Below are 16,344 nucleotides of genomic sequence, written 5' to 3' on the forward strand. Positions count from 1 at the left end.
AAAAAAAAAAAAAACAAACCACCACATAATTGTTCAGACAGACAAAAGGGGTAGTAAAAAAGAGAAAAGACATGAAAAGACTTATGGAGGAACAGAACCTGGTAACTTCACCTTACTACTGTCTAAACTAGTGTATTAATTCTGAAAATAAGCTGTAAAAGAGAACCTAATAATTATATTATTTAATTTATAAATAAAATATAGTACATTACAGTAATATCAGCTTTGTTGAAACTATCAGACAGTTCTGTCCAATACTATGTCAAAGAACATAGTATACTTCATGTTTGAGAGCAAGATATTCTACAGGTAGTGTGATGACAATATAAAACTAAATACAGCAATCTTATTCTTATAATCCTGAAACCAGGCCAGAAAATATACAAGCGTCCAAAACTTTGGTATGAGAAATGACAAAGCCATAATGCCCTTTCACTAGCACAGATCAGTTAACCCAGAAGCCTATAAGATGTTACAGCGATAAAGAAATACAGATGTTAAGTGAAATCTGTCAAAGCTGATTAATAATTTCCTGACATTCAACTACCAGATTTCCTTTATGTGCCCTTTCAGTGTTGGCAATGAGGTGCTGCCTAGCCTTAGTTTAGCCTGAGATCAGTAATGTTCTTCCAGAGCTTCTCAATTACCTGGGACCAGGCACAAAAAAACCCAACCAAACAAAAAAATCTAGCAAATTGCTTTAGAGAATATTCATACCTTTCCCAAGCATCTGAGCAGCAGAGGTCTGGAAAAGTTGACCTGGAAAGAAAGTAACTGAACTCTGCAGCTATAAGCTACTGTGTGTATTTAGCACATGTTAAACTAGGTGCTACTTGAATGGCTCTTGAAGGAAAACAATACCACAAGAGTGAGTCAAATCTGCAGCAAATTCTATGACTGAGTTTGTTCCAGCACTGACCACCTATACCAAAAGCTGCTACCAGTAAACTTTATTTAATTAATTTAGCTTACAATAAATATGACACAGTCTGTCACATCTTATAAAGCTTGTCATACATGCAGTTGTCCTGCTTTTGTTCTGATAAAAATACCAAAAATCAGAGAGCTTCACAGTCAACTTGACAACAGAACCAGACACATGAGAATACTTAGTGATGGATTCTATCAGAGTTCTCCTCCTCTACCAAGATATTTCCCAGAAAAGTGGTGGAATCACCATCCCTGGATGTATTTAAAAGCAGTCTAGATAGGGTGCTCAGGGATATGGTGTAGAAGTGGCCTGGTAGAGTTAGATAATGGTTGGACTCAATGATCTTAAAGGTCCTTTCCAATCATAGGGATTCTGTGATTTTCAGTTTTCATACACACACACAAAAAAATAAGCTCAATATCTTCAAATCTCAATGTTTTAAAAGCCTGAGCAGGAAACAAATGCCACGGCAGCAGTATCTACATTTGATATGAACAAAACCATGTAATGGTCAATTTCCATAGTATTCTTAGTAGAAGACAGCAACCAAAAAATTCCTAGATTTGTATCAGATACAGCTCTTGGACACTAGAGGTACATGGAAATTATCAGAGAACAGAAAAGCATAGGTAAACACCATACAGAAGCTAGTAGGATCTACCAAAGACAGTCACAAGTAAATTCCTGTGGTTTTAGCATAAACAATGGTCTTGTCTAAGGCACAGTACTGTTCACTTTTTCAGCATAGCTTTCAGATAACCTGACCAACATAGGATTTTCCAAATACGGGCACAGAATATTTTATTTTTCACTTTGGTTCCCTAATTTCCAATATTTCCAAGGGTTGTTGGTAGAAGGTTTGACAGCAAAGTAATTGAAGAACGAAATTATCAGGAAATCAGACTACATAGTGACATAAACCACACCACTAGCCTAGAAAGGCTTTCTAAACTTTTTGATAGATACCAAGATCTTCTCACAATACCTAACGGTCTTGGAAATAGGGACAACTTGTGAGAATCAAGTATTTAACTTTCAGTAATAATGCCACCTTGTCCTGCTTATAATGGTATATTTTGAACAGTATCCTAAAGCTCACTGAAGATTTGGGTATCTTCTGCAGTGGTTGCCATGTTACTTCAGAAACCAGACTATCACCTGTGCTTTGTTTAAATAAGGTGTAGAGTACAGACTTAGAAAAGAAGCATAAAAGAAATTCACTAGGATAAATCTGACAGCATAGCTAAGTCTAATAACCTTAGCACGGATTCACAACCTATGGTCACTTCCAAAGCATTATACATAACGGCAAAAAAAGTCCTCTGGTATACATAGTGCACATTTAACCATAAATACTAGGCAGATAGTGTTTACAAAAGTTTTTGATTTGCTACATTAGAGTCCATATTGCACTCACCTCAACTGTCTGAAGCTTTTCATCATGGAAATGAGGTGACCTTGGGTAAATATCAAGAAGATGAGGAGGATGATCAATATGTGTTCTTCTAATATGGTGCTTGAGAACTTCTTTATAATCAAATGAGTCAAAGTTGGTTTTCCATAGTAATACCTGTAAGAAGTCATCACATCAGTAACTACTTGTAGCCTACACAATGTCCAAAACATCACTATTCAGTGATGTGTTATTACATGCATCAGAATAAATCTGCTGTCATATCTTAGTCTGATCTCTACTACAACACAGGGACTTCCCCAGAGTATCTTGTACTTCAAGTCTAATATACTGATACACTTCAAGTGATTTTAAGGAAACAAAATCGCCAAAAGACATATCAATAATCATAAAACAAACTTATGTCCCACTGGACTGTAATAACCCATTTTTCTTCCACATCAAGGGGTCATACACTATCAAATTTCTGTCCCCTATAAAGCCTTGCACATTGGTAAGAGCTCCACAAAACTCTACAGCACATGGTTCTACTGTTTTACCAACAGGAATCTGTTTTCTGAAACTTGTCCTATTAGACTCAGCCTGTAGTTGCCAAGGTCCTCCTTTTTTCCATTTTTGAAAGTGGGGGTTGTTTCCCCTTTTCCAGTCAGCAGGTACTTCACCAGACTGCCGTGACTTTTCCAGTACGATGGAAGGCAGCTCAGCAACTTCATGCATCAGTTCACTCAAGATACATAGATGGATCTTATCAGGTCCCAGGGACTTGTACACCTTCAGGTTCTTTAAACGGTCTCGAACCTGGTCTTCACCTACAGTGGACAGATCTTCCTCCTACCAGTCCCTGCCTTTGCCTTCTGCAACTTGGGCAGTGTGGCTAGAGCCTTTGCCAGTCGAGTCGGAGGCAAAGTTGTTGTTGAGTACATCAGCCTTCTCCATATCCCTCATGACCACGCCTCCTGGTACCTTGTAGAGAGGGCCCATATCTTCCCTAGCCTTCCTTTTATCACTGACATACCTGTAGCTTTTCTTCTTACTCTTGATGTCCCTGGCCAAATTTAATTCTATCTCTGCTACTCAGTACTTCTGTTAAATACTGAATTAACAGCACAGGTATTGCCTCCCAAAGGAATAGGTATAACTTTGCTCTTTCACTTGAAAGGTCTTATGTCTTCCATGGCAGAATGTAAATGAAATAATATGTCATGTGCACATATAGCCAAGAAGTGTGAAGAACATGAACTTCAGAACCCTACATGTTCAGGTATTTTTGATTGAGGGAAGAAGCAAGCAAGAAGAAACAAAAGTATCCAGTGCTTGGTTATAATACTCAAAGTGCTTCTGAATAAAGCTTCCAGCTGGCTCTGCACCAACCAGAGACTTGGAAACTAGGAGGAGAGATACTGGTTTTCCATCTTTGATAGAGGAAAAACAGATTTTATCTGTTGTTTGAAAACGTAATAATCTTAAAACAATATATGTATAGAGCAAGTAATCTGCAGTAAACTTACAACGAATCGGCAGCTCCAACTCATGAAGTAGACAGACAGTATTTTGGATACTGCATGAGGGATAGAAGATGATACTTTTTATGGTCAGTCTCTGTTCAGCAGCTTAACATGGGCAGTCTGCCAACTGAACTTTTCAAATTAACGCACCCTACATTTACAGTAAATCAACTTATTTCCATCACCAGTGAGTTGAGAAAAGGTCCCACTTCTACCCTGCTGGCAGACTGAGAAAAGGGAGGGCGACAGGTCAGCAAAAAAGGATATTTGTAGAGTATACGTGTACACATCAACCGAAAATGGACAGTGCGGAATAAAGCTACTACAGATAAAGATATAGCCATAGGAAATTACCACAATGTACATAATAAAGCACTTCCTGATGAAACTAGATGAGTTGCCTTAAAATATTCTTGCACTCCACAATTCCACATGCCACCAGCTCTACATCATGGAGTCAGAGAAGAAGGGCAACGACAGGACTGCACTGAACACGCATGTCATTCAGGGGACCTCAGATTCAAAGGACCCTTGCAATACGGCAGGGATTCCCAGGGTACGCTAACATTTATTTAGGAGGTTGAGTTAGGCTTACTACTGTAGGTCCATTTCATCATCCATGAATGAAGATGACTCTTCATTCATCTTCTGTCATGTGGCCTGGTTTAATACATGCACTTCGCTTCCTTACAAGTATAATATACCCATTGACATAAAACTCAAAGCAAAGTGTTCATGAAAAGTAAGGTCAACAACTGAAGATTATGTAGCAATCAAATTTTCATTTTGAGACTGAAAAATTCTTAAAAAGCCCCGTTAGGATAAAAATAAAAGATTGGTGGCTCAAGGAATAAATATATTATATTACATATATAGAATATATTTTTTTTAAAAAAAATTCTACTTGTAAAAGTAATACTGGAAGTTGGCTAACATTTTCACTTTTCCAATAACTGCAAGTCTTGGCACTGTTTCTTACTATTACCTTGTCACAGAAAGTAATTTTAATTTTTTTTTTCTTTGAGTGCTTTTAAGTCATTCTAGAAAGTGTGCTACCTCGAACATCAAGCAAAACCCAGAAACATTCTTTCTAATGATACTGTAGTTTTTAATTGAAAAGCATTTATTTTCCAAGGCTTTCTTCTGTTACTAGATGAAGCATATTTCAAAATCTACAAAACAGAATATAAACATAAGCTACTACTTTGAGCTGTAAGCTTTTTATAACAGGACACAATGAAAAAAGACATCTAATATTAAGAAACATTTCAGACTGTGAAACTCTAAGCCTTGGGCTACAAAAGTTCTTTCTTTTTGGAGAATGTAAAGATCTGATGGAGAGGATTCCAAGCTTGAGAGTACTTTTGTAATTATGAGATTTATCACAGCAGATGAAGATTAATTGTACGATTTGCCGATTTATTTAAAATACCTTTTTTGAGTCAATGATCAAATAACATTTCATTGTACAAGATCCAGTACCTTGCTATTTCACCAGTGTAAATTAGCAAAGCTAACACAATTTTTTTTCCCAGTTGTAGCCAAAGTTTTCCCAGTAGTACAACTTAATTCTTACAGAGTAGTGACTTTAAAAAAATTTAAAACCTAATGGAGCATGTAGGTGTGAATACCAGTCGAAATACCGTTACTGTGTTGACACTGAATTGCAACACTTAAAATGTTTCTATTTCAAAATCATTCCTTTATTTTAACATATAAAAGACAAGTGGCTAGTATTGTGGTCTTCTCACTGCAACATCCAACTGAAAGTAGTTAAGATCAAGTTTTTAAATTATGTATTTAAAATTTTTCTCCTCAAATTTAACTTCAGGCTAAAAAAGTCTATATAACACACTAACAGACAGAATGCAAGTCAGCATACTGTTATTAGCTTGTTACTGTGACATAGTATATTTAAATCACATCCACTGTAACAATTAATTTAAAGGGACAGTACCACAAACCTGAGCATCTGCTCCACCCGAGGCAAATTTTTCACCACCTTTTGAAAAAGCCACAGAATATACAGGTCCCTGAAAAAGAAAAACATAGCATACAATAAAATTATGCTATTACTGTAATCATGGTATTTAAATGCAAAGAGAAAAACACTTATGCTCTTAACTACTATGAATAGATTTCTTGATTTTAATAAAATAAGGAACAATTTGACTGTAGAGAAATTTTTTCAAAATGATTGAAGAGTTACTCTTGAGCATCTTTGTAAGATCCTGCAATACAATTACTACAACACGTATCAGGAAAGTAGTGAAATTTTCCTTAGATTTTATGCTTTAACTCTGCAATGAAAAAAAATATCAAATGCATCTTACATTACTCAATGTGTTTGAGTGATTCATTATCAGTAGTAGGGTTTGTTTTGCATTAAGAGAAAAGGGAGAAAATGTCTGCCATTCTTCTCAAAAGTTACCTTCCTTAAGCTTCCCCTTCCCTAGAAAGCACTGTTTTTCAATAGACAGAAAGAATAATGTGCCAAATAATTGATTTTGTCAATTAGAAGAATGAATACTTAATTGATTCATTACATGCTCTATTACGTAACATTAAGCATGTATACAATATTGACAGATTAACTGCATGGTCATAGGTAACACTGGTGCACTTCCACATGCAATGGGGACAATGTGTATTAATACAACATCTTGCTGTACACTGAAGTTTAGCTGCAAGATACAAGACACAATGGCATAAATGTTATTTTCCTTCTAAAAGATACTGAATAATCTATTAAAAATCTCCATTTAAATAGCATCATTGTGTATACCTTGTGTCCATGAAGAGTGTAAATAAGTCTTCCTTCTAAGAGGTCCAAAATCTTAAGGGTACCATCAGTAGAAGCAGTGATGAGATAGTTACCAGAATGATGGAATGATACACAGTTAACCCCTGCTCTGTGAACTAATTTATAGAAAACAGTATTCAAAGACTGTAGATATCTAACAGGAAATGCACACTTTATTTCCTCCCTCTTTTCTACTTCACAAAGAACAATGTACTTCATTTAAGGGAAACCAAAACAAAGTGCTGGGGCACTGCAGATTCTCCAAAGTATTTGCTTAGTTCTGTTCTAAAAATTAAGAGAAATATTGCAAAGTAATAATCAGAATTCAGATTGTATTTTTAGGGTTGCTAGACTACAGAAAGATTACTTTAAAAATGCCAGTATGATCTGTTTGTCCGCTTTCCCCAGTAAGGAGTGAAAGCATATGATTTAAATAAATCACATTTCATTGCAAAGACCTCCACTCTAAGGCAAATAAAACAAACTATATTGGTTTTACCTTCATAATGCTGCAGTAGCTTGTTCATTCGAATATCCCAAAGTTTCACTGCATGATTGGAACTTGCAGAAGCTATACATGTACCACTTGGGTTGAAATCCACAAAATTTGGAAATCTAAATATAATTAATGAAAGTAGATTGATTACATGTTTCCATAGCAATATTTGGGTGTATTATATATCTAAATATATATAAACCCCCATATATTAACACTGAGATGTCACAAACTTTTGTGGAATCAACATGAATGGAAACTCAAATAAGGTATTTCAACCAACTGAAATAAGCATAAGAAAGCAAGATGTGCATGATAAATCAGACTGTATAATCTGGCTTTTGCTAAAAAGATAGTATAATTGTCCTGACTCAAACCACAGTTTGTACTGGAGTACAAAGTTCCTAGAAGAAAGGGCTGCAAAGGTTTTGTAAGCAGCAAGTAAAATAATTTATAACTTAAAATAACTGAATATCTAGCTATAATACCTTTTAGCTTGGAAAAAGGATAGAGATGGCAGCCATGAAATCAGCAAAGCATATACACAAGTGTAATATTCCATTACATTTGTTAAATATCCTTGAGCCGCAGTTTTCACTAAGAAAACTATAGGTTAATATATTTAAATAAGGCAAGTCACCAGAGCTAACAAGTGGAGAATTGTTAAATTCCTCTTCTTGTTCAAGCATCCAATATCCAGTAGCATTATGGAAACAGGAAGAACATGAAAATGTTCAAAAATCCAAGAAAAATCTGGTTTCTCTTTGGCTTATGTCTTGGCTGTCAGAAAACAGCTGGACAAGACCAGTCAATTAACCTCTTTAGAAAAACATGAAATTAATTTTGGTTTATTTTGGTTTTATTAATTTTGGGTGGTAGAAGTTTAATTTGGTTTCAGGTAGAACATATATGGACATTAATACCACAAAACATCCATTCAGTCTCACTAAAATTTTAGTAACACTTACCCTCCATAATCTAATAAGCTATCAATACAAGTTTTGTTTCTTGTATCCCAGATCTTAACAGATTTATCCTCACTGCAAGATACTATTAGTCTTCCATCAGGTGAAAATCTGGAACATTCAAGTATATATATTATTAAACAACTGATACTACCTAGATCATCATTAGAGACCTAAGTAGCAAAACACCAGAACCAAGAAACCCCATTTGGAATTAAAATGTTTAACATGCAAAGGACATTGGAATTAACCATGGCTTAAGAAAACTGAAAAGCTTCTCTCCCCACTCCGTTTTACAATCAACTACAATTAAAAGGAAAGCCATAAGCAAGTTAAAGAGGGGGCAGGGGGAAAGGTAACAGCAGCCTAAGGCTGTCACTTCAGATGTCAAGTAGGTTATTAGAAACTATAGGCAAGAAGACAAAGAGGACACAGTAGAACCTTGTGTTCAATTTTAACCTACATATATATTCTCCTGTGAGTTCTCTCTAGACTTACAAACTCTCCAAAAACCATCCATGATTATTCCCAGACTAGGTTTTCAAACAGGAAAATTGATTTGTCTAAAATTTCACCAATTATTATTATTTCTCATATTGAGCAACTGCACAAGGACATTAGAACACTAATAACTTCTACACACAACTTCCTTCTCTCTTTTTTTTTTTTTTTTTTTCCTAACAATCAGATGATTGAAACTTTGTAGGGCTCTGCACTTCACCAGTACTAATCTTTTTTTTTTTCTTTCAGGAGGTTTAAATCAGAACTCTCTTAGCTGCAGATTTTCCATTAATATGGAGGAAAGAAATAAAAAAATTCAGCAAAGAGCAATCTTTTCTTGTCTTTGAAGAGCTGCCCTATCTTTAAATAGAATGCAAATCTTCACTTGCAATACAAAGGCCATTTCTTTTACCTTTTCCAATTACATAAGCTTAACTCATTTTGACTCGTGACCATTCTTTCATGCCACTACTGCTCCAAGAATAGTTGTGAAAACCCCTACCATGCATAATAAATCTAGAAACAAGTGAATGCTCTGAAATAAGTTCATACAGCACAAAACCATACAAGACTGGTGAAAGACAGAATACTGACTGAAAATAAAGACAGACCCTATTTGCCCTTTAAAGAATTAACACTTGGCAGCAGATTTAATATGTACACACACCAACACAAAGCAAGCTTTCAGGCTTCAGCTAGCAGATATATATAAATGGGTGTGCATAAGATTGATTTATGAAAATTTCATTATTAGTGATAGATATTCACAGATTTTTCTTCTTTTAGTTTCACCGTGAGAAATAAAACCCATTTGTTAGGAGTTCTGCTTCTTTACAATGAAAATAAAAACAATGCTTACTTGACACAGCGAACCCAATGAGTGTGCTGGAATAGGGAAAACAAAATGTGCTGACGGCGAACACTCCATATCTTTATTGATTTATCATTAGATGCTGAAACCAGACAGTGCCCATCGTGCGAAAAGCTCACACTACGAACAGATGCTGTGTGACCCTTCAGTACTGATGATTCTCCATGACTGGGGGGGGAAAAAAATTTAAACTGAGGAAATTTAAAACTCCATAAAACTCGAATCTTATCCAAATGCAAAAGCAACGTATACAGACTAAACCTTAGTGTTACCAATATTTGGATATTAGTTATTAGAATAACAGAGTTTAAAGTAATTGTACTTAATACAACCAATTTTAGAGAACAGGACAACTAGAATTAGTTTCCATACAGTATTTGAAAGAATTTTTTATACAGTAATCTACAAAATGCTTAAAAGTTAAAGTAACACAAGTCTTTCTAAGATCATTTTGAATAGCTCATAACCACTACTAGTTCAGAACAGTTTAAAAAGGCAAGTGAATTTAAAATATTTTTTCCTAAAATGCTGTATTTCCTTTGTAATTTGTTTTCCCAAATTGAAAGTGCAGCCACACAATCCTTATTAAAAAAGTATCTTCTTTAAAACAGAGAAATATTAGCGAGCATAGTCCTACACACATGAAATTACAACCTCTGAATTGCTGTATTTCTCTTTAGAAACTACGGTAAAGAACAAAGTAACCAAGTAAAGAATCATGTTGCTTGTGTTCCCCAAGCTCAGTTTTTGTCAAAGCACAGAGACATGGGAAGGAAAGAGAAACTTTTCTTGATAAAGGCTCCAATTTTCACCTTGCACATTAACAAGACACGTAGCCAGCACCACCCAGTTATACTCACATGCAAGGGATCCATAGCCTGACAGTACGGTCTTGAGAAGCTGAAGCGAGCAGCTGCCCATCGGGTGAGAACTGCACACTGGTCACAGCTTCCCCATGGCCCACAAATCTGTAAGCTCTGCACTGTGTCTTCAGCTTCCACACCATAAGAAACCTATCCAAAGAGGAGGTAGCTGGCAAGAAATAAAATATACTATGAGTCTCCTGATTTGAGTTAGAACAGAACCAATTCTGCTCAGTGATACTGTGTTTCAGCTCAGTCTCTTCTAACGAACTGCGCTTTCTGAAGTTAATAGCAGATTTTTGCAGACAGTGTCTGCTTCCACCAGTGATAATGCTTCACATTTAGAGTTACTACTAAGGACTGGTGTGCAGAAAGGCTTTTGATTATAATTCCTCCTGTGCAGATCAAAGTCACTGTTAAATCCTGAGTTTGCTGCTGGGGATCCAGAAATTAATCAGCCGCACCTATGGCGAGGAGAGGACAGGACAGGTGACCCTAAACTGACCAGTGAGGTATTCCATCCCTTGTACGCCATATTCAGTATAAAGCTAAGGGATCACAAGGGTCAAGCTCTCTTCTTCAGTGGCCAGCGTCCAAGGAGGACTCTGTCCATTCTGCCTTTGACATTGTGTGTTCCTGAATCCAATTCCAGAATCCAGCTCCTGAATCCAGCTCCCACCTGCTGCTGAGTCCAGTCTGGGACTTCCCCGGTGCCTGCTCCACAGCTTCAGGGGTGATGGTGATCTAACTGCCATCAGGCGGATAGGGTTTGATACTGGGTTTGTATATATTTCACTTTATTATCTTCATTAAAGCCATTTTAGTTTTGTTTTCCACTCTGCGTCTGTCCCTTACGCACCTTCTCTTCCCCTTATAGGAAGGGAAAGGGATTAACAGAGAGCATCTGTCATTCATCCAGTGGTCAGCCAGCCCTAACTCTCGACACTGAGTCATAGAACGATTTGAGTTGAAGGGACCTTTAAAGGTCATCCAGTCCAAGGCCCCTGCACTGAGCGGGCACATCTTCAACTACAGTAGGTTGCTCAGAGCCCCATCCAACCGGACCTTGTATGTTTCCAGGGACAAGGCTTCTGCCACCTCTATGAACAACTTGTTCCAGTGTTTCACCACCCTCACCGTAAAAAATGTCTTCCTTTTATCTAGCCTGAATTGACCCCGCTTAATTTTAAAACCATTACTCCTTGTCCTATTGTAACAGGCCCTGCTAAAAAGACTGTAGGCCCCATTTAAGTACTGATAAGTTGCAGTAAGGTCTTCCTGGAGACCCACACTCTCACTCTTCTGTTCTTCAGAACAGAACCTCCTGGAAGTTGAAGAGGATGTGAAAAGAATGACTCTTCCCTTCTTAACTTCTTTCATGCACCAACATAACACAAAAGAATGGAGTTTATTAGCATGTATGTCAAGGCAAGCCTCAAACAAAATAAAGACTAGCTTCTTTGAAAAGATGTGGGACCAGACTATCCCTATGCCCATATGAATAGGCTTAAATTTGACACAGAACTACAAGATCTTTCCCCTCCTCCAACTTTTCAGAACTCTGTTTTACAGCAGGACCTAATTGTACTTGAATGCTATCTTTTTTTCCCTTTGATTCAGAAAAATGTAACCTAGAGTGGCATAAAACAAAGTGAAATGTAAGCTAAAACAGAATTTGAAGACATCAGGTTTGAAACACAGAACAGACAAGATTGATGGCTTCTTAAATAATGCATGAACTACAAAGCACCCATAGAACCTTAATAACTGCATGAAGGCCATGTAATACCTGCCCTCTTTGCTGTCAGTTCTAAAAACTGAAGGAAACATGTTAAAAGATGACAGAGTAATAAATTTAAAGTGTGGTGTCTTGTAGCTTGCTCTCTCACAGATGGGTTACTCTAAGGTTAATGAGATACAAGCAATGATCTGAAGTCTCCAGGGCTAACTTAAAGTACTGGAACTGAAACAAACAAAAAAAAAAAAGTCCTGAAGGTTTTTTTTTTTAAGGATAGGTCATATCACAAACAGGTCTGCTGCACATGCTCCTCAAAGAAAACATGACATAACTAGAACCATGTTTAGAGGTGAAAGAAAACTTGTCCTTGCTGTAGTAAGGAAAATATTTGATCAATTGTAAAATATAATTAGAAAGAATAAAGCTGAAAAATCACACTGAGCTAACCCCAATATGCAACTTAGTGCAGTTTACAACCTCAGCTCCTCCCCCCGCCTTTTGTTTTTTTAAATGTCAATGCTTTCTATACATTCCCACATACAGCTGATGCATCTTTAGGTAATGTGCTTTTTTGGTGATGAGTTATAACAGAATTGAACACCAAAGAATAAAGACTTGGCCTGATGCAATGGCCAAGTTTGCACATTGCTTTGCTGCTGCTCTCTAAACAGACAGTGGAGATTAACAAGCGCCATGGAAAAAAAATGCATAGTACTTAAATGGAACCAAGTTCAACTTATAAATTCTGTATATTGATAGTATACATTCTCTCATATACAGATGAAGATAGAAGTTGCTGCAATACAGAATTACCATTTCACTCCCATTTCCCAGCATACCACAGTAGTGACTAGAAGTTATGCAAAGGAACAGAAGAGACACACTTAAGCAGGCTGTAACAACTAGATGTACCCCTTGGTCACCCTTTCCCCACCCCCATCCCTCCAAGATATTGAAGCATGTCCAATATCATTTACTCAGTGCAAGAATTACAGATCAGATGGAGTACAGGGCTGTGCACATGATGTGTATGTAAACAGTCAAACACCACCACCGAAAACCCCACATAGTTTACAGGAACCCTACAAATCTCACTGTGATAAGGTGTGATGTCACAATACAAACACATTTAACAGTGATTTGCAAGATTTCCTACTCAGAGGAGAACAATTATTAATTGAACCTATCAAGGGAGTTAATTTGGAATTCTAAGCACAGTGGATAAGATGGGAGTTATTAAAAGTTCCTTGCAAAAGTTCAAATACATGGCAGTTTATATTGTGTATTGTATGTACTTACACAAGAGGAGGAGAATTTGAAAGAGTCAGCACACTAGCCGAGATTTAATTACCATTATGGATTTTATTGTTTTAAAAGGAAACCTCAAAGCCCTCCCAGATTTATTCAGTGTTAAATTTACATTCAGTTTAAGTCACTTAAAATCAGTAGTTTAAAATATATACACGTTCCCCAAATTTTCAAAGCCTAACAGAATATAAAAACTTTCAAAATTTCAGATTTTCCAGAAATCTGTACACACTAGAAACCAACTGGATTGGAGGATTTTTGTAGAATTGCTGCAACTTAGTTCAAAAGATGTGGAACTTGAAATGACAAGGTTTTCCTTCTCTCTTTCTCACCTCTTGTAGCCTCTCCTCCCCCAACCTTTTTGCTCCCATTGGGATTTTTTTTTTTTTTTTGAGGGAGGATGGGAACATTCACTTTTGTGTGTTTTTTTCCCATTAGCTTTTAAATAACCATAAAAAAAATAGAATGGGATGGGGAAAAAACAGAATGGTGGGGAGAAGGAGGATGTGTTCAGATTTAGAGAGAGTAACTCTTCAAATTAACGAGGCACATTCACTTAAGACTTACTGCTAAAATAGATAAGGAACACTTTGAATGTCAGTTTTAACAGCAAGGTAGTTCTTTATATAAAATATAGTTTTTGCCAAGTCCTAAAAAAGTGAATTGTATAAAAGTTGCATAGTCTATGTTCACACCATTTAATTACTTTCATCTGAGGAAACATGCATTGCACATACAACTTACGCTCTGCCTTGTAGGAGAACCTTTTTTCTGTCATTTCTATTGACTGTAACAGCCTATGACCAGCTTTTCACAAAAGCACATACATTTTATAATTTATTGCCCCAGTACATAATGACCAGCTGCCTTTTAAAATTTGATAAATGGTTCATAACTTGTAGGCCCACAAAAGAATTTCTTGCTGCAGAGTGGAATGGAATTTTTCAGGAATGTCTCCCTTATATAGTAAAAAAGTTCCCTTTCTTTTTTTGTCAAAAAAAAAAAAAAAAGTCAGTTTAGAAAAAAAAAGAAAAAAGATCAAATTGCAAGTAATCTCCTAAAAATAAGTTAAAGGCTTAACCTATGCCACACAGTGGCAAGCATTTTTAGCATGATTCAATGCTACATCCCTAGCTGCAGATTTTATGTCCTCCTCTATCTTAGCCTGCTTCTACCTAAATCCCTCAACTTTTTAAAACCATTAAGATTCAAGAATACGCTTTTATTCTTGCTTTATTTTTGTTAAATCTTCACTTATTTCAGATCTCACTTGCTTCCTTTTTAACCCTTCTACATACTAACACCTGCAGCTACTACATTCCTCAGGTATCCAGATTTATATTGCTCACTAGCTCAAGCTCCTACCTACCAAGCCAATGTCAAGAACTACTACCCTATGGCTACTGAAGAACATTTATCACTTCAGTGAAAGTAATAAAGAAAAGCTGGAATGTCTGAAACATTAAGATAAGTGTTCAACTTAAATCATACAAACCTAAAAAACCCAAATAATAACATAAGGTATTTTTTTTTCAAGTATACAATGTATCTATCCCATCTACTGTCTGTAATCACACTCAAAACATTAGTGATACGATTCAAGAATCAATATTCTTCAAACTCAGCAAAACAGGATACACAAAACATTCTAAACAAGCTGTTCTATGAACCACCCAATGAACAAATCCTGGCTTTCTCCAAGCTGCCCTTTGCCTTTTCAACTCCCCCCCACTTACTTCAGGAACTCCAGCTTTCCAACCACACCTGAGGTCTCCCATGGTACTGTTGCAACTAGAAAGAGGCTACATATGCTGCATTATTTAAGAAGTTTACCTAGGGCTGATGCATGCCAGCTGGTGCCAAAATACATAACACAAAATAAAACAGTCCAAAGTTTTCCTCCTCTGTCTCTCCTTCTGTTGACAGACAGAAAAAAAGACAAAAAAAAAAAAACAAATTCACCAATGTGGAGGCTTGGTAGAGTCACATAAGTTGTGCTTCTAGTTACGTGCCAGGCCTAACATGGAAGAGCTTACAAAGAGGCGTAAATATTACATACATAGCTAAGAAACAGCAGTAGCTAATGTGATTCTGCGCTTTCTTCCTCCATTACCTTTAAAGAGAATTCGCACATGTAGACATCCTTCTCTCTTCTCATTTCTGGTACTGCCAGCATGTCCTTGGTTCCTTTGCTACTACACTCTTCCCTAAACGCACGAGGTCTTCTGACTCACCCTCACGAAGTAGGTTCTTCAGAATAGTCACAAGACTGCAAAGCATTGCCAAAGCTCATCCGCCAAAAAACAAAACACAAAAGACCCCTCCAAACAAACCTTCCCCAATCTTCCTCTTCTTTAATGTAATAGAGCTAGTTGCCACTCTGAAACTCTCCAGAGCATGTAAATTCCCAGGAAAACGCAGAACACTGCAAGCCTTAAGATTCAACTTAAGACATCAATGTCACTCAATCAGATGCTACTGTAGCATTACTTAGGGTGTTACATGTTTTATAAAGCATCTGCAACATAGGTCAGTTAATTCCACTGCAAGAACCTTAACTTCTACTTCTGTAAGTAAAGATTCTTTACCTTGACATAATATTATCATGCAGCTTTAACGTGTATGATTTTTTTAAAAGGAAAAAAAACACCCCCCTCAGTCCACTCAAAAGCCTTTGTTTTACCATAATCCAGACATACCAAAGTTAAGAAAATAACTGATCAAAATCTTACAAAAATAAAAGGCATTAGATCTCTATTCAACATTTTAGAAACTAAACCCCAGCATTCACTATTGCTTTCCATTGGTTCACCATAGCAGATAATAGTTTCTACACCACTACAGATGCATCAGAAGACATCAAGACATACAATCAAAAGTTGCTGTCTGCTCATGCACGTAAAACACCTTGGAGATGACAGTCCATTTGATTCGTACTACCAGCAGTGA

At 36.6% G+C, this 16,344-nt stretch overlaps 1 protein-coding gene across 1 annotated transcript; it reads right to left on the minus strand.

Annotated features, from left to right (window-relative positions):
• Positions 1-2,348: 2,348 nt before the first annotated feature.
• On the minus strand, positions 2,349-10,513 carry POC1B (POC1 centriolar protein B; the record flags this gene model as incomplete). The annotated part of the gene is made up of 7 exons (XM_008947252.1): positions 10,347-10,513; positions 9,475-9,654; positions 8,118-8,225; positions 7,153-7,268; positions 6,636-6,769; positions 5,815-5,883; positions 2,349-2,501 (listed from the first exon to the last, which is right to left on the minus strand). Coding segments are annotated over exons 1-7 (906 nt in total), but the record flags the coding sequence as incomplete, so codon positions are not given.
• Between the last annotated feature and the right edge of the window lie 5,831 nt (positions 10,514-16,344).

This window comes from Merops nubicus, unplaced genomic scaffold (assembly GCF_000691845.1).
Source record: "Merops nubicus isolate BGI_N331 unplaced genomic scaffold, ASM69184v1 scaffold15689, whole genome shotgun sequence".
In the NCBI taxonomy this organism is placed as follows: Eukaryota; Metazoa; Chordata; class Aves; order Coraciiformes; family Meropidae; genus Merops; species Merops nubicus.